Consider the following 22077-nt stretch of genomic DNA (forward strand, 5'->3'; position numbering starts at 1 on the left):
TTTTGCCGTATAAAACTCCTGTCCCGAAAGCTGCTTGCAGTCGGCTTTGACGTAGGTTTCGTCGTCCATTACCACGCAGTCAAACTTCGTCAGCATCGTCGTGTACAGCTTCCGGGATCGCGCTTTGGCCGTCGGATTTTGTTTATCATCGCGATTTGGAGTCACTACCTTCTTGTAAGTCGATAGTCCGGATCTTTTTTTGGCGATGCATGGTTGTAGACGATACACCCAGCTTATTTGCGGCATCTCAGGAGAGAGGTTAGAGTTTCGATTGAAACTACCGGCAACTCTCTTTGTCGTCTCAGCGGATTCCGGTTTTCGATTTCCCCCCGATCCAGATTTACTGGCTGTCGACAAACGTGCCCCAAACACTTTAATCACATTTGTAACGGTTGATTTGGCAACTTTTAGCGATTTGGCCAGCTTTGCGTGCGATTAGCTTGGATTCTCGCGATGCGCGAGAGAATTTTTGATACGCTGCTCTTCTTCCTTGGACGACATTTTGACAACTGAAGAGTGAATTTCAAAATCAAAATAGGAGCAACGTTCTACACACACACACACACCTTCAAAATGAGGGGTGTTTAGGTTTTTTAAATGCAAAATTGAAAGAAATACGTCAAGTTGATATTGACCAAATTTTGACCGTATCACCCTTTAGACGAAAAATCCTAATTATTGACCAAAATATACCTATAGTTTCCAGGTCACCTAATATGTCTCCATTAGTCCAATTCTCATAATCATTGAGGCTGCCGAGAATAAACAAGTACAGATTTCCTAAACTTTTCTCATATAAAATCTATTTTTTCGTATTATGTGTGAATTGACGAAAAAGTAGCTACGTGCTAGCTGATTTTCATCAAAAAGCCTATCAACGTGATGGAGGATAGAACTATTCCACATCATAAATAGACGAAACATTAAATATGTGCTTGTGTAACTTTGTATTAAATTTACATTGGTGATTAATGGTTTTTTTCTTCTAATTTTGCAAGTTGTGTTTATTTTTATAGGCCATTTTACACAAAATAATACAGGTTTTTGGAAATATTGGCTCAAAATTAAAAATGCCTTGCCTTTCAAATATAATTCCCTTGGTTGGTTAGTTATATCTTACATGTTGTCGAGATTAAACAAATACAGGAAACCTGACTCTTTATAAAAATCGTCAGCATTCTTATGTGGAACGAAATTTCAACAATAGAGAAGCGTACGGTGGACTTGGCAAACCGCTGGAGCTCATGAAGGGTGATACGGTCAAAACTTGGTCAAGGGAAAACGTGTGTAAATCGGTGAAATCGTTTATTTAAAAATCAAATTAAATTTCTTTTTCAAGTTTAATTAGTATGAAATTCAGGAAAAATATTCAGTTGAGATTCCGCTTTTCCAAATCGGAATTGCCGGACCTTAAGCTTAACCCCTGCCATCTGATTTTGTACAGCCACCTTGTCCACCTTCTTCGCCGCAGAAAGCCAGTTTGCCTTGAACTGCTGCTCGTCCTTAGCAGTTTTTTTGGTCTTCTTGAGGTTTCGCCCAGTATTTCTCAATTGAGCGGAGCTCTGGCGTGTTGGGAGGGCTCTTGTCCTTGGGAACCACCTGCACGTTGTTGGCGGCGTACCACTCCATGGCCAAGTTGCCAAATCCGGCCAACACAGTACGGAACAACCGTGTTTCTTCAGGAAAGACAGCAGACGTTTATTCAAACACTCTTTCACGTAAATTTCTCGGTTGACAGTCCCGGAAGCTATGAAAATGCTGCTTTTCAAGCCACAGGTACAGATGGCTTGCCAAACCAGATATTTCTTCGCGAACTTTGACAGTTTCATGTGCTTGAAAATATCTGCTATCTTTCCCCTTCCTTTTGCCGTATAAAACTCCTGTCCCGAAAGCTGCTTGTAGTCGGCTTTGACGTAGGTTTCGTCGTCCATTACCACGCAGTCAAACTTCGTAAACATCGTCGTGTACAGCCTCCGGGATCGCGCTTTGGCCGTCGGATTTTGTTTATCATCGCGATTTGGAGTCACTACCTTCTTGTAAGTCGATAGTCCGGCTCGTTTTTGGCTCGATGCACGGTTATAGACGATACACCCAGCTTATTTGCGGCATCTCGGGAGAGAGGTAAAGGTTTCGCTTGAAACTACCGGCAACTCTTTTTGTCGTCTCAGCGGCTTCCGGTTTTCGATTCCCCCCCGATCCAGACTTCCTGGCTGTCGACAAACGGTCCCCAAACACTTTAATTACATTTGTAACGGTTGATTTGGCAACTTTTAGCGATTTTGCCAGCTTTGCGCGGATTTTCGCGATGCGCGTGCAAAATTTTGATACGCTGTTCTTCTTCCTTGGACGGCATTTTGACAACTGAAGAGTGAATTCCAAAATCAAAATAGGAGCAACATTCTACACACACGCACACACACACCTTCAAAATGAGGGGTGTTAAGGTTTTTTAAATGCAAAATTGAAAGAAATATGTCAAGTTGATATTGACCAAATTTTGACCGTATCACCCTTTATCCAGTGATGTCATCCTTCCCAGCCGACTTGTTGCTATTTAGCTCAGTTGAACTCATATATTCTTATAATTTATTTTTCATTACAGGTTTATTTGAACACATAATTGTCTGGTAGGTCACCGTGCTCAATGCTCAACTCAATATGTGGAATCAAACGTTTTCATGTTGGGTCTTTTTCATTGTTATGATCAATGTGGTAACAACGGTAAACTATCCGTATTCTGCGAGAATTCCAGAAGACATGACTTTGTTTTTTTCCGCCAGGTCCTGACCCAAGATGCTGATTTCGCGCCACATGTTACGGCAACCTGTAAATCTGGCTACATGAACATCAAGATAAAATTCACGGCACCTTACAATGGCGTTGTGCACGCGAGAGATTTTCGAACACCATCCTGTAGCGCATTTGGCAACGATTCGACATCTGTCGGACTGAGACTTAATCTGCACGCAAGTCAGGGAAACAGCGAGTATTGCGGAATTTTAGTTAGCCATTCGAATAATGCCGAGGTGAGTGATTGTTTTTGAAAAATATATTAAAAAAAAAAAACCAATTCAATGTTATACACTGGGAATAAATAACAAACAAATAATGATCTTTATTCCAGCAGTTGGAAGAGCGATCAGTTCAAATAGCTGTGAGGGTTCATAGAACACTGGAACTAGCCGATGATAAATTTTACGTTATAACATGCGGGAAGGCGAAATACGCAAGGTACAGTTAATGGAAATAATTCGCTAGATTTGACAATCAAATTCAGATTTTAGAATTTCTTAATTCAAATTCAAACTTTGTTCAAATTGTACAATTTTATGTTTTCAGAGATGACAATTTGCCAATAACTTTGAAATTTTTTGAAAATAATCGACGTGTTCGGGAAACAGTCTACGGAAGATCCTATACTTTGAAGGCAGAAGTTACTCAATCGAATGGAACTCAAGGAATCTACGTTAAAAATTGCTTCGCATTCAACAAGAAAAATAACAGCATTCTTCTAATCGACGACAGGGGGTATTGTAAAAACACGATCGAGTTTTTCCGTTGGATTTTAATTTTTGGCTCTTTTTTTATTAGTTGCCCGGTAAAAAACAGTGGAAATTTTCTTCTTAGTAGTTTTGTAACTTCTGCAAACGGCACTACGGCAATAGCCACGCTCGATTCAATGTTCCGGTTCCCGGATAGCTCGGAGGTCCATTTTCAGTGTGATGTACTACAATGTAACGGATTGTGTCCGGAGGAAAAAGACAAGTCATGCGTGGGCGAGGCTCGAGAATCGCCGAAGATGGACACAGAAAACGAGGGTCTGTTTCTCGCAGCGACGACCGTCTTTGTGCTGGATCCCATCGATAGTAAAAGTAGGTAGACAACTAATGAGACCATTGTTTTCTTTGATCTGGGCGGAAAATTTGTTTCAGTTTGATGAACAATTAAAAAAATAATAAGTATTTATTTCTTTTTTTTTTTAGCTCTTGGGGTGCTCTGTGAAGAGGAGGGCATTCGTCCTCATTGGTTGTTATGGTTGACTATTGCTTTAGCTGTCCTGTTCCTCATAATGCTGCTGATGAACATCTTCCTGTGTACTGCAATGAGCTGTAGCTGTGCCAGAACAGAGGTAAGTTTTTCTACGCTAGAACTGTGGCGGCTGTCCTGTATAAGTGGTTTAATTTTAAAACCAATAAGCGATGGAAGCGCTGCCGAATTGGGGCGATGGTTCTGCATTAATGCAAGTAGGATGTAGCTTGGCCTTGAAGCGCTTGGCACTGCCAAGTTGACGGGGCTTAGCAATGTTGACAGGTTTGGATGGATCTATAGGGGAGAATGAGGATACTTGATCCATGGGGATACTTGATTCCTCAGCTATATCTCGAAACTGGAATGACTTAGAAGGATCAAATAATCTAGAAAAAATTGCCAAATGAAGCAAAACAGAGACGTTATCCTCCGATAGAATTTGCCGATCAAAACACCCGTGAGAGAGATTTTCATCCGCAAGAAAACTATACTAGCGCTTATCAACTTCAATTTTGCTCTCGATAAGTTGTGCATTCCGATTCAAATTTATCGTCTCTTGTAACGTTAAGGATAAGTTCTCGCTCCCGGACGAGCGAAACTTTCTAATTTTTTTCAGTGGAGTTAAGGGCGCGGAGAGTCAGAAAAAGCACTCTCTGTGCGTTTGTTCTTTCGATCGCTTCCAGTTTTGTCGGAGAATATTCTCAGAATTAGAACTGACCGAGAGAAAATAATTTCGGACGAGTTATCTTGATCGGCATTGGAAAAGGATGAAAAGTCGTCGCGTTCTCATATTTATCGCCAAGTGTTACACAAGTGATAAACCAATTATTATTATTGTTATTATTATTATTATTATTTTTATTTTTATTATTAATTCATCGAAAAAATGTGTTTAAATGAATAAGTACACGATCACAAAGAATTAAACAATCTTGATTGGTGTAAACGACGAACAAAACGGCTTGATGGTTCTCCGAACTGATGTAATTGCTCAGCATCCTGGAATATGCGCATCATTGCGCTGATTGGTTCATTGTAGCCGTAAGATGTCCTATGAGTTCGATTCGACAACAGCGAATGAGATAGTGACGTTCTCGACGGAGCTCTAAAGCTGATCATCCTTAGCAGGTTTGGCGATTGCACTTCTCCGTTCAACATTTTTGCGAAGAACGTGGCCTGTTGAGTTTTTCGACGACGTTCAAGAGTATCTAGACCCAAGAGCTGGCACCGATGGGAATAAGGGGGCTGATCTTCGGGATGGCTCCAAGGCAAATGGCGTAAAGCGAACCTAATAAACCGTTTTTGTACACGTTCGATTTGTAAAATCCAGCTGAGCTGATATGAAGCCCAAACGATTGCAGCGTGTTCAATAATTGATCGGACGAGTGCACAGTAAAGTGACTTCAAGAAATACGGGTCTTTAAATTCTCGCAATATTTTCGAGATGAAGCCGAGTTGTCGATTGGCCTTATTAATGACCGAAGAACGTTGATTGTTGAAGGTAAGCTGATCATCAAGGATAACACCAAGATCATTAACTTCGAAAACTCTTTTTATGAGCTCATTTCCGACGTAGTAGTCAAATAGAACAGGCGATTTTTTCCGGTGAAAGATTATCACAGAACACTTTGAGACACTAACAGATAATTTGTTACCTCTACACCATCCATCAAAGTGGTCTAACAACGATTGGAGGTATTCACAGTCCGCAGCGCATTCTATTGGAACGAATATTTTCAGATCATCAACATATCCAATTTTTGTTCCATCGTCTAAACTGGTTATCAAATCGTTGAAAAATAATGCAAATAACTAAGGCCCCAAGTTAGTTCCCTGAGGGACGCCAGATCGGTTTTCTAATTCTTATGCACCTTTCGGTTAAAAATTACTTGAGCCAATCAATCATTTTATTATGAATGCCAAGCTTAGCAAGCTTAGCTAGAAGAATTCGATGATCAATGGCATCGAATGCAGCCTTGATGTCGGTGTATATGGCATCAACTTGCTTCTTATTCTCAAGCTGATTCAAACAGAACGAAGTGTATTCTACAAGATTCGTACATACCGATCTTCCAGGCATAAACCCATGTTATCATTATCAGGGAAGCAAATCGAGCAGATCTGATAATAATAACTGGTCTATCGCTTATGTTAAACTTAGCTATAAATATGAGGACACGATGACTTATGATCCCTTTCCAATGCCGGTCAAGATAACTCGTCTGAAATTATTTTCTCTCGGTCAGTTCTAGTTCTGAGAATATTCTCCGACAAAACTGGAAGCGATCGAAAGAACAAACGCACAGAGAGTGCTTTTTCTAGCTATTTACGTTCATTCTGACTCTCCGCGCGCTTAACTCCATGCAAAAAAGTGAGAAATTTTCTCTCGTCCGGGAGCGAGAACTTATCCTCAACGTTACAAGAGACGATAAATTTGAATCGGAATGCACAACTTATTGAGAGCAGAATTGAAGTTGATAAACATTACACTCAGAAAAATACTAATATGCGTGTCATAAGATTCTCTTATGAAGTGGCACCATAAGAAAAATAATTGAAATTCATAAGATTGTCTAATGACGCAAATGAATTCTGAAGATGAACACCTAATCCAATAAGGGTTTGTAGCTTTTCATAAGGGGCTCTTATGGAAACAGAAAGTCAATTCTAATTATAATAATTTAAGATATTTGACGTTGAAAACATTCACTTTATTGTTTTCCGAACTTGTTTTAAATAAAATCATTCAAAGAAGTCATCAGCAGCACATCAACACTCCGGTTCCAACGAAGTTTTTTTTGTCGCATCCGATTCTTCATCCTTTCGTTTTTTTGCTTCGTACCGTTAGACGATGAAAAAATTGATGGAATGAATGAATATGTTCATTATATATTTACTATTCCGTTTCTTCTATTTTTCATAAGATGTTCATATGAAAACTGAAGGAATTTCATAAGACTCTTATGAAAAATTATTTTGGACGCAAAAAAGCGGTTCATAAGACGTTCTTACGAAATTTATAGTAAGATTTCCTCTGAGTGTAGTATAGTGTTCTTGCGGATGAAAATCTCTCTCATGGGTGTTTCGATCGGTAAATTCTATCGGACGATTACGATTTTTGGATTCCCTGATCATTATCAGATCTGCTCGATTTGCTTCCCTGTGTCTTGCAAAAAAGGGCGGAAAAAATTGAATTTTTCTTAAATTCAGAAAAAAAACTCAAGCCAAACATTTCCATAACAATCGGGTTAATTCGATGAAACCTAACATTTTTGACCCAAATCAATTCTTTTTCTTTGATCCACAACCTTTCAGGGCTTTAAACGCGCCGGTTGTTCGTGGTTGTTCGGAGGTAAGAGGCTTCTAAAAATAGTTATGGAAAAAAACTGGCAAATACATGAAATTGATCAGAAAATCACCATTTTCTCAAAAAGTGATAAGCATCAAAATTATGAGAAAAATATGCACTGATGCGTTTTAATGCAACGAGCAATATTCGGTTTTTCAAAACCGCAAAAAGTAATATGCAATGGGCAATGCAAGTTTAAATCGACAAAAATGTCGATTTGAAACTCCTATCGATTCCCTTCATGAAGTTTCCAAGAGCTTTCTGTCATTATGCTGCAAGTCTCGATCCGATAACTTTGACATTTTTCGTTCCGGAACCGGACAGATTGGCCATAGCCACAACCCAGTGTCCCCGAATCCCTTCTTCTATCGACTTTCTCCATGAAGAGGCCAAGAGCTTTCTATCAATATGCCGCAAGTCTTGATCCGATAATTTCGACATTTTTTGTTCTGGAACCGGGCAAATTGGTCATGGCTACGGCCCAGTGTCCTCGAATCGCTTCTTATATCGATATCCTTTATGCTGAGACCTTCAAGTTGGTATTTTCGGAACCGCTTATATTATATTTTCAATAGCAACAAACAAATGTTCTGAAAAAAATATCGGGATCCATCAGCAAAGAAATTTTTCTTCATCGTGTCGGGCGTGCGACAACGACAAAGATTTATTTAATTTTGTCACGAAATGTTCAAGTTGGGATAATGTCATTATCGTTCGATAGCAGCTGCTAGGCGATTTTTGATTCACTGGCGAAAACCGATCTTTGTAGAGATTTTTGTTCTTTCTTCACAAAAGCCATATCCTGACAGGTGTCCATCATTGTCTTCATATTGTGAGCGGCTTGGAATGTCCGGAAACTTCCGCAAGTTATTTACTTCCCGTGGGGAGTAACATTCGGAAGGTTTCTGTTGTAGTGATCGGGAATGTCAAAACTTTCCACCGCTCTGTAATTGCAATGCAATGTACCAAATGAACAATGAGTTAAAAAAAGGAATTTATAAGATTTTTATCTTCACGGAAAATAAAAAAAGGTAAAATTTACAGAGAAGCTAGGTGATTTTTTCCACCAAGCTTTCGGTAAATTTTACTTTTTTTTTCTAGAAAAAATCAAATTTTACCTTCTATCAATTCCCCTAGCAAATGGTAGATTTTACCTTTTTATCATTCACCTAGCAAACTAGTAAACAATACAGTTATCCCACTCTCTAATTTAAAAGGTAAATGTTTGCTGGTTTGGTTGTTTTCTTCAGTAAAAATAAAACAAAAACAAAATTCGTTCAAAAATTGATATTTATTTAAGACTAGCTGACCCGGTGTGCTTTGCTACACCTTCCAACAGTTATTGAAATTTTTGGTACCTAGGTATTCATTCCATTCATTTTAATTTATTATTTGCACAAAATTTTAAATTCAATTTATAAATCATTAAAATGTTTTTTTCAAAATTATATTGCAACTTTTTTTTATTTTGAAATATTAATTCAACTTTTTTTTAAATCCGTGTTTCAATCCTTTTTATGATTCTGGATTTCTTTGCTTCCTATGTTAATAACTAACGCTAAAATATTTTTTATATATGGAATCTTTGCTGCCCCTTTTTAATGTGGAGAGGGTCTCAAACTATCATAGAAAAAAATTGTAACAAAATAACATCACGGGACACATATTTTATTTTTTATTTATTGTTCACGGTCTTCGATAACTTAATATCATACAGACTGGTTACTTAAACTACGCTTAAAACTACCCTTACTTATATTAAAATCAAAATGCACATACACTTGGTTGAACAATCTACAAGAGATGTCAAATGGATTATAAAATTCATTTCTTCCATAATTGTTTAATCTTAGCTGCTCGAAATTTCTTAGGGAACGAGATGGGACATGATACGGTATCCTTTCGATGAAACTGGCACTATCTACACTGTAAATTTTTGCCTCGATTTCCAGCAAAAAAAATTGCTGGAAACGTTCAGCAATCCAAATTTTTGCTGGAAACCAGCAATCGATTTCCTTATTGCTGGATTTTTCAGCATTCGGTTGTGTTCTTGTCATTTTTGCTGGAAAATCAGCAATCGGTTTTCAAATTGCTGGACTTTCCAGCAACCGGTCTAGTTTGCTGGAAAATCAGCAATCGAGTTGTCAAGTTGGAGTCTGTTTGTTTTCGTACGCTGAAGCAAGGTGAGACTCTTTTTCACGAATTTTGTTTATGTTAATACTATTTTTTTTATTTTCCTCTATATTCTAGCAACCAGACATCAAGTCAAGGGTGAGTTTGTATTGGAAAATGGATTTATCAGATTCATGAAAGGTATTAATCGAATCTCTATTTCAGGTGGCGGATGATTATCACATTGGCACAAAGCTGCCACCCCGGAGGCGGTATTGGTATATTGACAAAACATATGTCTCTGCTAATTCATTTAATTCATAATAAAAAAAAATGGAAGAAAACATATGTTGTTTATTACTTATCATGTGCACAGCCAATTTCAATATTTAAATTTGATTTGAAATATAAATTTGATACCAAATACAGCCGAATGCTTTGATTGGAATAGCTGGTTTCCAGCAATCTGGATTGCTGATTTCCAGCAATTTGAATTGCTGGAAACCAGCATTGATGTTTGCTGATTTTTCCAGCAATCGATATTGCTGGAAATTTTGCTGGAAAGTCAGCGGGACAAAAACCAGCAAAATTTTGCTGGTTTCCAGCAAAAAAAAATTTGCTGTGTATACTCCCGGATATGACGTCGAATATAAACAAACGACGAAGCAGCACAACACGTGAGCCGATTGGTTCGATATTCAAGATTCCACATCGGTCATGGTAGGAGGGAAGTCGCTGAGGTTCATTCCATGGTAAATTTGGAAGCGCGTATCGCAGGAACCGCCTCTGAACTGACTCAAGTAGTTTCAGCCCTCCAATTGAATTAGGTGCCCATATTTGGATATTGTACTCCAAACCGCTGCGAACGAGTGAGCAGTATAATGCTTTGAGAGTGGTAATGTCACTGAATCCTTTGGTGTTCCTTACCAGAAATCCCAGCACAGTTTTTGCTTTGGCCACGGTTACAGCTAAATGCTCCTTAAATGTCAGAGATTTATCCATAATTACACCAAGATCCCTAATAGACTCAACTTTTTCAAGAGAGACGCTATCAGCTGTGTACAGATGGGTAATCTCAACCCTGCTTCTGGTGAACGTAAGAATCTTACATTTTTTTAGGTTGACTTCCATCGCATTCACTTGGCACCAGAGCATTAGATTATCGAGGTCTCGCTGAAGAAGCAAACAGTCTGAGTAATGCGTAATTGAGCGGTACATTTTCAGATCGTCTGCATAAAACACTAATTCAGAACCAATTAATTGACAAAGGTCGTTCATGAATAGATTAAACAGGAGAGGACCTAGATGGCTACCTTGGGGGACCCCAGAAGGAACAGTGAAATGTTGGGATTTGATGTGGCCCTGTCTGACGAAGGCAATTCTGCCTCGAAGATATGACTCGAGTCATTTAACCAGCCAAGTTTAGAAACCCATTCTATCAAGTTTGTCGATTAAGAGGTTGTGGGGAAGCCGATCGAACGCCTTGGCAAAATCCACGTATATTGCATCCACTTGCTTTTTATTTGCAAGACAGCTGCTGACGAAGGGAACATACACCATCAAATTTGATAAAGTTGACCTCTTTTTGCGAAAACCGTGCTGACATTCTGCGCTCCCGTGCTCCCTTACGCTCGTTGATTTCTAATAGCGCCTTCCTAACATCATTTGGGGTGACTCTTATTTCGGGAATGCTGATGTTGAACGAGTTCACAGTCGGCAAGTGTTGAGTACTACTGGTATTCCTGTGCTTTACGAAAGTGGTTTTAAAAAAATCCGTGCACAGTTGAACTGCTTCTATCGTGTTCGTTGATTGACGATTGAGATACGAAAGATTCAACGGAAGTCCTGAATTACCTCTTTTGTTTTTTACGTAGCTCCAGAACGAAGATGGATCGGTTTTAAATTTCCGTTGTAAATCGGCTAAGTAACAACGGTAGCTGCTATCTTTTTGTTTCATGTAATCCATCTCAGTTGCCCTGAGGTTTTGCTTAGCGATGTCGGTGGGGTTGCCTCTATAAATTTTTATAGCTTTCCTCAGGCGGTTTTTTAAATTCGATAGCTCACGATTCCACCATTCCAATTTTTTGGGGTTATGGCGGGCACGCGCTGGTACGTTTCTACTTAGCATATAGTTAATGCGTGAGTAAAAAGCCTCAGTTGCTGAATCTACATCAAGCGTGCTGGGATCAAGGATGGAGGTCCAATTTTCTTGCTGTATGATAAAGTCGAGTTCGTTAAAGTCGCAGTTTCTAAAATCGTACCGAACGTCACTTGCGTCGTCAACATCCTCAAAAGTGTTTGAAGTAAATGAAACTACGAACGGGGGGTGGTGGGAATCCTCACGCAGAAGTGGCTGAGGGGATTCAAAAACCTGGAAACTCGTGGAGTCGCTTGTGAAGGCCAGATCCAACATACGCTCGTTGGAGTTTTTAATGTTGTTCATTTGATGTAAACCAAAATCTGTTAGCGCGTTAATGACAATGTATTCCGATTGAAGCAAATCGGGAACGTCAACGTTAAGATCGGTATCAGGAAGAAAACTATTCAATTCTTCGTCGAAAATCCATGAAACGTAGGGCAAGTTCTAATCTCCTATTACCAACAATGAATCTGTGCTTGAGAGCTGCTCGGATAGTTGTTCGATGCAGAGCGTATAAGATTTGAAGCTGGAAGCAGTCAAATCAGGACTCAGATAAACCGCGCAAATGAATAATGAACAAAATCCGAGTTTGATGCGTACACACGTTTGCTCGAGGTGTACGCTATGACGAAGAGGAACTTCGCTACACGAAAGAGATGGTCTTACTGCTATGAGAACACCTCCCCCTCTTCCTAGATTGCTAGTCTGGGCTGAGCGATCAGCTCTATAAATTTGATAACTAGCATTAGCATATACATTCGTTCTCGAATTATTATTCACATTTTGAGAGTGACCTCCTCCCCCATTCCTATATCCCTAATGAAAGGAAGTGGGTCTCATAACATAAGTTCTCGAGTTATTCAAAAAGTGATGACCCTCTCCCCACTTTATATCTCCACTCTGGCAAGAGGAAGGGGTCTCAAACCATCGAAGAAAAATATGCTCCCGTACACAAATATGCTCCCATGCAAATTTAGTTCCATTTTCTCGATTAGTTATCGAAATTTAAAAAAAAAAATGTATCCCACTTTTTATTGTTCCACTGAATGGAGGGACAGGTGCTAAACCACTGGAAAAACATTTCTTGTGCTCGAATACTCTCTTATGCCAAATTTGGTTTCGTTTGCTTTATTAGTTGTCGATTTATGCTATACATTTTTTATAGGAACCCCTCTTCCTACCTATCCCCTACCTGGGAGGAGGGGATCAAGATCAAACATTGCGTGTATTAAAATACACTCCCATGCCGAAATTTGTTCCATTTGCTCGATCGTATGATTGGTCCATGCCATATTCGGTTCCATTTGTTAGATAATTTCTTGGTTTATGCAAAACAATCGTATGTGAGCTCCCGTCTTCTCCAATTGAAGGAGAAAGAAGTCTCAAATATGCAAATAACCGTTTTACGTTTCTAAATGCTTTCCCATGCCAAAATTCTTTCGATATGCTCTATTAGTTTTTGAGTATGCGAAAAATTGCAAAGAAGTCCCCCTCTCTGCTTCCTATCACCCCACTGGAATGAGGCAGTAGTACCAAATATTCACAGAAACATTCCTTGTGCTCAAATACCCTCCCAAGCAAAATTTCGTTCCATTGCCTGGGTATGTTCCCTAGTGATATAAAACATTGTATGGGAGCACACTCCTCTCTTAAGATTTACCGACTGGAAGAACAGAGGGTTGTCAAAATGTCATAGAAACATTTTGCGTGACCAAATACCTTCCCACGCTAAATTTGGTTCCATTTGCTTGATTAGTTTTCCAGTAATGCTGAAAATTGTAAAGGAGCCCCCTCCCCACTTTCTATCTTCTCACTGGAAGGAGGGAGGGGTACCAAATATTCATAGAACTATTTATCGTACCCAAATACCCTTCCAAGCCAAACTTGGTTTCATTTGATCGAATTGTTTTCAAGTTATCCTTCCTTCCTGTATCTTCACTGGAAGGAGTGAGGGGTCTGAAATAATCATAGAACCATTTCTCGTATTCCACTTATCTCCCATGCCAAATTTGGTTCAATTAGCTTGATTAGTTCTCCAGTTACGTAAAAAATTGTAAGGTAGGCCCCCTTCCCCCTTCCTATCTCCCCATAGAAAGGGGGGAGGGGTACCAAATATTCTTAGAAACATTCATCGTACCCGAGTACCCACCTATGCCACGTTAGGTACCATTTGTTTGATCGGTTCTCAAGTTATGCAAACATCTGTCTTTTGTTTGAATGCCCCCCTCCCCCCTTCCCCGGTTGACTTTTTCGCCAGGCTCGTGGCAATTCGGCTCAGTGATCTCCGTTTTGCTTCATTGCCGGACAAATTCCCCTGCTTTCTCACGGTCACCTTCTTCGCGTTCTTCCGAGCCACCATGGCCGCTGAATCCTCCTACATTGCGTTAACATTCTTGTCCTTCTCATTCGATTAATCCGGCCAGGTCCGGTTTTTCCGGAATAACCTGGGGGATGTTCCGGAATGACGTGGAAAACACTTGGAAGCTATGTCGGCCAATCTGTAACAAAAGCGTATTATGACGAGAACCAGCACAACTAAAGAAATCTAAGAAAATATTCACCATTCTGTTCCGATTTTCACATATTGAGCACGAAGCAAAACTTGTTCCTATATGACAAAACAGCATAACTTCAATAAACGGGTTCGGCAAATTGTTACCTTTTTTCGAGATGAGTTGTTCCGCTCAAAATGGTAATTTTTACCATTTTTATATCCACCATTTTTCTATGTAAATTGTAACTTTTTATTCAGCTCAACTCAGGTGAACTTCACCTCACTAGGAGGTAGGATTTACTTTTTTTGAATTCACCCTAATATTCAAAGGTTTGAAGAACCTCTCAGCTGATTGAAACTATGATTTCAAAGTAGTCGAAGATTCCTTTGAATTCAGCTACAGTATTTGAAAGACCCAAATACTAGTATTTCAAGCTACTTGCTAGCATCCTCAGTGGGTTCGACTGAAGAAAGTGTATCATTTCCCTCCCTTAAATTGTCCAAGCTAGGTAGCTCTGAATTATTTGTAGGTAAAAAGAACCTTCGAATGCTCGGCAAATGTGCCGTTGTCAGTTTCTTGGGCCTACCTACCCTTTTCTGGGTGTTGTCAGGTAGATTATTATTGTTACCCGCCCTATTTTGGGCGTTGTCAGGTAAATTATATTTTTTCTTACCTAAGAACTTGAACAGCCAACTATGACCTGGTCCGTTGTCTCCGTTCAACAGATTAGCTGAATTTTGATTGAAAATTTCAATACTTTCCGCTACATCTAACTTCAGCGAATTACTGTTCAACGATCGAAGTAAAGAAATATTTTCTTGATCGATCAAATGGCCTGTTTCACAGATGTGTAATGCTACTGAAGATCTAGGATTCTGTGAAGGAAGAACTTATTTATTCGAATCTGATTTGGCAATTACCAAATGTTCTTCGAATCTATCTATTAACTTCCTTTTTGTTTGTCCAATGTATACCTTATCACAGTCAGAACAACTGATCTATGCAGAAGTTCCACAGGATCTTTTGTTGATCCTAAAATGGATTTCAATTGATTATTGGAACTACTAAAAACCAATTCAATATCAAATTTTGTTAACTTGGATCGTTATTCAAGAGCATTGAAGCACCCTTTTTCTCGGTGAATTGTACCTTTTTTTCTAGTTTGATTCAGGTAAACTTTACCTTGCTGTGAGATGAGTTTCACCACGAAGAGGTAAAGGTTATCTTGTTGGCTTTCTTGAGCGTTTACCTTGCTATCTCGGTAAATTTTACCATTTTATTATTTTCCGTGTTTGATTAGGTTAATTACACTAGTTTACAAAATTTAAAAAAAATCGTGAACTTTATAAACCGACATATTTTTTTAATGTGAAATCGGGCGCAGAATCCGAAAATGAAATTCAAAAAATCTGAGTAGAATAGTTTTTGAGTTATGCTCCAAATATGAATTTGGAAAACAGTACTTGAACTTAGATTCAAATATCTCGGACTGCCTAGTATTAATTTGAAATCTCTTTTTTTGCATATTTGAGGTGAATGAATTTGCCATCGATCACCTGAACTTCATTTTTACGTATTATCAGGAGGATTGTTTAGAATAGTGGTACAAAAAAATATACAAAAAAATTATAAAAAATATTTTTTTTAGAGAAAATTTTGTTTGAGCCAAAGTTTTAGACTCGATGGTAACATTTGGAAACTTTGATTTTCTATTGACCTCAAAATTCAATTCAAAACGAAATTTCAAGTGGTTATTTATGAAAATCGGTTGAAAATTGAAAAAGTAATGGTTACTTTACCATAACAGTAATTTTCGCATTTTTTAATAATTTAACTAATCGCAGGGTTTTAATCATAGTATAGAAAGAATTAAACATGGTAAATCTCACTCGCTCCAAGTCAAAACTTTGCTTAGCTTACCCGAAGGTCACATGCCATATTTCAGATAGATCTGATCATGGGGAGGGGTTGCTGGAGTCTTAAACCGGAAAGGATTTTAAGGAAGAACAAAAAATACTGGTTTTAAAAAAAAATAACTTCTTTCTTCACTTGCCGATCGCTTTTTATGAACAATTTTCATCAAGCTTAAATTAAGACAAATATTTCACTCGAAGACTGCAACCCGATTGGACTTGAAAGGAAAAAGTTATTGCGGTGCAACAATTGTATTTTGGCTGCAATTTGTCGTCTAACAAGCAATGAGTACTTTTTACGCATTGCATTTTGTACGAGAATTTTCGATCAAAATACAATCTTTGAACCGCAATATTTTTTTGTTTCAAGTCCAATCGGGTTGCAGTCTTCGAGTGAAATATTTGTTTCAATTTAGACTTTAAGAAAAAAAAAAAAATATAAAAAACGATCGGCTTGTGAAGAGAACATTTTTTCTATGAATAACCAGTATGTTTTGTTCCTCCCGAGCAAAATACCTTAAAATCCTATTCACGTTTGAGACTCCAGCAACCCCTCCCCATGGCCAGATCTTTCTAAAATATGGCATGTGACCATCGGGTAAGCTAAGAAAAAGTTTCGACTTGGAGCGAGTGAGATTTACCATGTTTAAATTTTCCTATACTATGATTAGAACCCTGCGGATCGTTGAATAATTCAAAAATGCGAAAATTACTGTTATGGTAAAGTAACTATAACTTATTCAATTTTCAACCGGTAAATAACCACTTGAAATCTTTGTTTTGAATTTATATTTGAGGCCAGTACAAAATCAAATTTTTCAAATGCTACCATCGAGTCTAAAACTTTCGCTGAAACAAAATATTCTCTTAAAAAATTTGTATCATAAACCCACTCATATTAACAATACTCTTGATCATACGTAAAAATGAAGTTCAGGTGATTGATGGCAAATATATTCACCTCAAATATGCAAAAAAACAAGTCAAATTAATGTTAAGCAATCCGAGATATTTGAATCTGAGTTCGAGTACCTTTTTTATTTTTCCAAAATTTCATATTTGGAGCATAACTCGAAAACTGTTCTAATGAGAATTTTTTGAAATTCATTTTCGGATTCAGCGCCCGATTTCACATCAAAAATAAACTTCAGTTTACTTTGTTCAAAAATTCTGTAAACTAGTGTTATCAACCTGAAAACCAGTTCACGTTCGCAAGCCGTCGAGAGAAGACGTGTCTTTTCGGTTCAGTAAAAGCGCGTGTTTGTTGGGCATTTGCCTGTTGTTTTATTGTATCTCTTCGGTGATAGTGAACTAAATTTCGGACTTGACAAAAGAAAAATGAGTGCTGAAAATACAGCAGTTGATCGGAACTTCCGTACAAGTTCGTTGCGGATTGTTTTTGGGAAGACAAGCCCATGCCCAGGGCTGGTAGCGAGTCACTTTTTAGTGACTTGGTCACTTTTTTCGGGTCAGTCACTAAAAAGTCACTTTTTTCATCATTTGGTCACTAAAGTCACTATTTTCTGAAAAATGGTCACTTTTATCACCAAAAGTCACTTTTTTCACCAAAAATAAACCAATGAAAGAGTAATTTGAATTGCGCGTGTTGTTATTGACGGTAGTAAAGGTAAATTACTTGATCAGTCAGTTAGAAATTTTTTTCGCCTCCGGCGGAATTTCGGCATGAATCACCCTTGGCTTGAGACATTTCGATCTACGACATTATTTGACGTTCATGAATTGAAACTAACTTTGATTGTAGATTTTAATTTTTAGTTCAATCAACCTTTTGTATTGGAACTCAAAACATGATACAAAAACCCTATCTCGCCTTTAGAATGGGTTTTTATTAAGAAATGTAACTAAGATTGAGATTGAAACGAACCATTTTTTTTATTAAAAAAATCTTTTATGTCATAACAAATGTTATGCTGATATGAAATATTCTTAAAAAAAAAACAATTTCAGACTCAATTTTATTTCGTGTTTTTTGTTCTTCTAAATACTAAAAAAAGGGTTTTAAAAATTCATACAAGGCCACAAAATTTACATTTTTCTTATGTGCAATGAATTTAAACGGTAATTTCAACTAATTTGGGTTCCCTGAATCTAAATATGTATGCAATATTTATATTTCTATCAGCTTTTGTTATTGAAATGACTTTTGAAAATAAGTAAAAATCTTTAGAGAAGTTTCTGCACTTTGTTTTTTACAAAAACTCAAATCAAAAACATATTATTTAAAAATAAAAGTTTTATATGAATCAAGTTTTTTTACACTTTCTGCTGTAATGTCAAAAATACTTTTAATGATATTTTCCCATAATCAGTTATCTATCAATGTTTGATTTTACTAGTAATGAACTCTTTATCACCAAAACTAAATGTGTTCAGCTGAATTTGACAAAATTTCTAGTTTAGGACACTATTTACCAAATCAATAGTTTAAAAAAAATAAGCACCAAAATGGTTATGGTGAAACATGTTTATTGAAAAAACTCTTCCTGAAATGTTTTTAAAAACTAATATTTTTTGTTTCCATATTGTTTTTTCAATTTTCAAATAAATTTACCGAATTTTATTGTACAGTTTTTTTTTCAATTTTCCAATCAACTTGCCGGATTTTTTAATCAAACTTTTCAAATTTTTAAGACATATTTTTTAAAATTGTTTCCTTGTTTTTAAATTCTGAATTTTCGTGTTCTTCAACCATAAGCCTTTAACTCCAAATTTTTAATAATAAAACATAATTTCAACCTTCTGTTCTTTTTCTAGGACCCAATATTTTAATCAAAAGTGACAAAAAACTCAGAGCTTGTAATTTAAAGCTTAAAAACCAGCGATTGAAAATTTAAAAACTTTTGATTAATATTTTTTATATGAAATCATATATTTTGGATCGATCATGATTTTTAAATTAATCTAAAAGGTTTGAAAATTGTTCTAAGTAGCAACTTTAAAAATAAATTTTAATAAGCAGTGTTAACTAACTTTGTATTTGATTTGTGCTTTCAATATTAATAACAAAAGTTTTGAACTCATTATTTTCAATTTTTCATCATTTTTTATCATTCACGTTATTACTCATTTTCTAACATTTCTTTGTCAGTGTAGTTGAACATGAAGTTATTATTTAAGCTCCAAAAATGAAATTTTGATAACTGGAGGATTTTACTTTATTAAAGGTTTTATGTCTGGCTTATATAACTGGCACTTTTAAAATAATTATAAATATATTCTTCTTTTTATCAAATTAAATTAAACCATCGAACATCGAATAAATTCTGTTCAAAATTCATTTTTTATTCAGTAATCGGTAATTCACATTTTAAATCGTGATTAAATATTTTTTGTTTAAATTAAAAAATTACAGCGGAATTTCTCACTAAACTTCTAGTTGAAAATGAAGAAAATAATTCCAAATTTAGATGAATAAAAATTTACAATTATTATCATTTTCCTAACATCTATTCAAGGTAAGTTTTGTACAAGAATGGACAATTATTTTATAATTCAGATTTTTTTAATTTTAAATTTGCTAAGAAATTCTTTTGAAACTAATTTATTTCTTACTTTCTTGACTTATCGAAAATTTGAAACATTCATTGTAATATGTTTTCAAAATTGGGTTTATCAGTCATTTTTTTAGTTTGTATGTTGAACATGAGTGACAAACGGTGTAAGAAAACCCTTTCCTTTTCAATTTTTTATTTTTGGTATTGTTATTATTTTTATCTAAATTTGAATTTCGAAACCCACCCTCCCATGGACGGATCCTTCGCTCGGGCCTGATTTGGTCACATTTTTTGTACTTCAAAGTTACGTTTTTCGTTCTACATAGTCACTATTTGGTCACTTTTTTCGGTCCTCAATGTCACTATTTGGTCACTTTTTTTCAAGTTTTGGTCACTAAAGTCACTACTTTTTCATAGTCAAACCGCTACCAGCCCTGCTTGCCAGATGGGGAGATTTTTTAGGAAGGTTGGATTTGTGGCTAAGTCCCTTAAGGCCATGTACAAAGAGGTCAAGGAGTATAGTGTGATATGAATGCAGCCTACTCGAAGATAAACGTAAATCCGGTTTTCACCTACACCAGCGGTTTTTCGACTACACTCACCGTGTCGGTTACCAGCAACAAGGTGAAGTATGTTCGGATTTTTGGTCTACCACCGTACATACTTGATTCGGAGATTTCATAGGTCATATCGAAATTTGGGAAGATATACCGCATGACTTCATTACGACGGATTCCAGAATAAGTGCTTTGCGTGTGGGGAAACGGATGATGTTATTAGCGTAGAGGAGGGTGAAGATTGACCATCTCCATCCTACAGGCAAGTTCTCGGTTCAAGTTCCTCAGCAAATCTCGAATTGAATATGGTGGCCATGAAACTAAAAACCGCCTCGGTGAAATCGACAAGCAACGACGAAACATCTAGGAAAACAAGAAGCGCTCCTTTATCACTACACGCCAGCAGATAAAGTTGAGCGCAAAACAATGCAGCAGCCAGGAAAACTCGGACGAAGCAGAATCGAGCAAAGATATGGAGACATCATTGGGGAGAACGATAAAGCGGTGGAATGGGAGGTGGTACGAGGAAAAGTCATGAAACGAGTGGCACTAACGAAAGCTTCTTCGTCCGATTCTTCGGAAGGTGGAGAAAAAACTTTTATAGTTCCGGAAGCACCCGATTTGCTGAGTGCGCAAGTGCAGAGAACCCGGTCACGATCCGCTAAGTGAGAAAAAAAAACTTTTTGAACGGCAATGTTTCTTTTATATTTACCTACTGATAAAATTTATGTTTTTTTCACAATCGAGGAATTTGATTGCGAGCAACTCACTTTTACGAGAAAGTTGCATATGTTTCTCTACCAAATTATTTCAGAGTGCATTCTGCATAGTTTTATATTTAAATTAATTTAAAAATATTAGAGTGCCTCTTGAGTTAAACTTATTGTGAATTTAAATAAAAATTTTAGAAACGTCGCTGGTGAACTGGCAACAAAACACAGACTTCCGACCATCTAGTACTTCACTTTTCTTTGTCGGAAGTCTTGAAAGTCGGAAATACGGACTTCCGAAGTAAAATTTAGTGCTGGCGCTATTATACACGGTACAATCATTAACCACAATTTGTGAGAAATTTTGACCTTTTCGGCCAGCAGATGGTGCTGAATGTTGATGTTCAAAAGTCTATTGGAATATATGATAAATGTAAAGAGTTGGGTATCTTTATATCTACTATCTTTGCTCCCTGTCCCTGCTCCCTGACAGTCAAACTTGTTACCATATTTTTTTCATTACAGATCATCGAGAAAGAACCCTCTATAATAGAAGAGTATGACCCGTACCGGAGTTGGCACGGTTCTCAGTACGGGTCGCGGTATTCCTTGCACGGGCGCGATAACGGCAACATGAAAGGATATGCCAGCGGGGGAAGCACAATCCATTCCAGCAGATCTCTGCCTATTGATTCGGATCATTACGCAATCGTCCACAGCAGACCCGGTTCTCGCCATTCCGGGCTGCACAATCATCGGTCCCCCCGAGGTCCACCGAGTAATATCTAGGCTACAAGCAATTGTAAATAAATATGATAAATACAACCAGCAGCGCTTCCAGAATGAAATTCTAAGTGACTTAATTTAACGTACTACTTATCTACCTAAATCTTGACGAGAAAATTCTTTTTCGAAAAGTGCTTCTGTTTTACGCAAATTTTACATTTTCTTTTCTCTTCTTAACACACTTCTAACAAGGGCCTAGCTGCGGAATGAAAATAATTTTAGACTTAATAGTTGTTATGCATTACTCACCCAATAACATTAAAACATGTTTTTTTTTATCATAAAATGCGTTAAATAAGCTAAGGCCTGAAAAGTATTTCTAAACCATGAAACTTGCAAATGTTAAAATAAAAAAAAATGTATCACTTAAATTGATTTCATGTAAAAATACGATAAAATAAATCCATTGTAAAACTATCTCGGTGTTGAAAGCTAGAGAGAAAGAACTTCCCATCCCATGCGTGTGTTTCT

At 37.1% G+C, this 22077-nt stretch overlaps 1 protein-coding gene across 2 annotated transcripts in view; it reads left to right on the forward strand.

Annotated features, from left to right (window-relative positions):
* Positions 1 to 22023, forward strand: part of LOC129739181 (uncharacterized) — a 45696-nt gene extending 23673 nt beyond the window's left edge. The window contains exons 2-8 of one of the 2 annotated variants that reach the window (XM_055730605.1): positions 2603 to 2721; positions 2781 to 3026; positions 3125 to 3231; positions 3340 to 3528; positions 3592 to 3872; positions 3984 to 4129; positions 21346 to 22023. In XM_055730605.1, the coding sequence (XP_055586580.1) occupies positions 2659 to 2721; positions 2781 to 3026; positions 3125 to 3231; positions 3340 to 3528; positions 3592 to 3872; positions 3984 to 4129; positions 21346 to 21609 (1296 nt within the window). In that variant the 5' untranslated portion in view covers positions 2603 to 2658 and the 3' untranslated portion in view covers positions 21610 to 22023. The remainder of the gene's footprint in view (positions 1 to 2602; positions 2722 to 2780; positions 3027 to 3124; positions 3232 to 3339; positions 3529 to 3591; positions 3873 to 3983; positions 4130 to 21345) is intronic. The other variant, XM_055730606.1, reaches the window with a different exon arrangement.
* Positions 22024 to 22077: the final 54 nt, after the last annotated feature.

This window comes from Uranotaenia lowii, chromosome 1 (assembly GCF_029784155.1).
Source record: "Uranotaenia lowii strain MFRU-FL chromosome 1, ASM2978415v1, whole genome shotgun sequence".
Lineage (NCBI taxonomy): Eukaryota > Metazoa > Arthropoda > Insecta > Diptera > Culicidae > Uranotaenia > Uranotaenia lowii.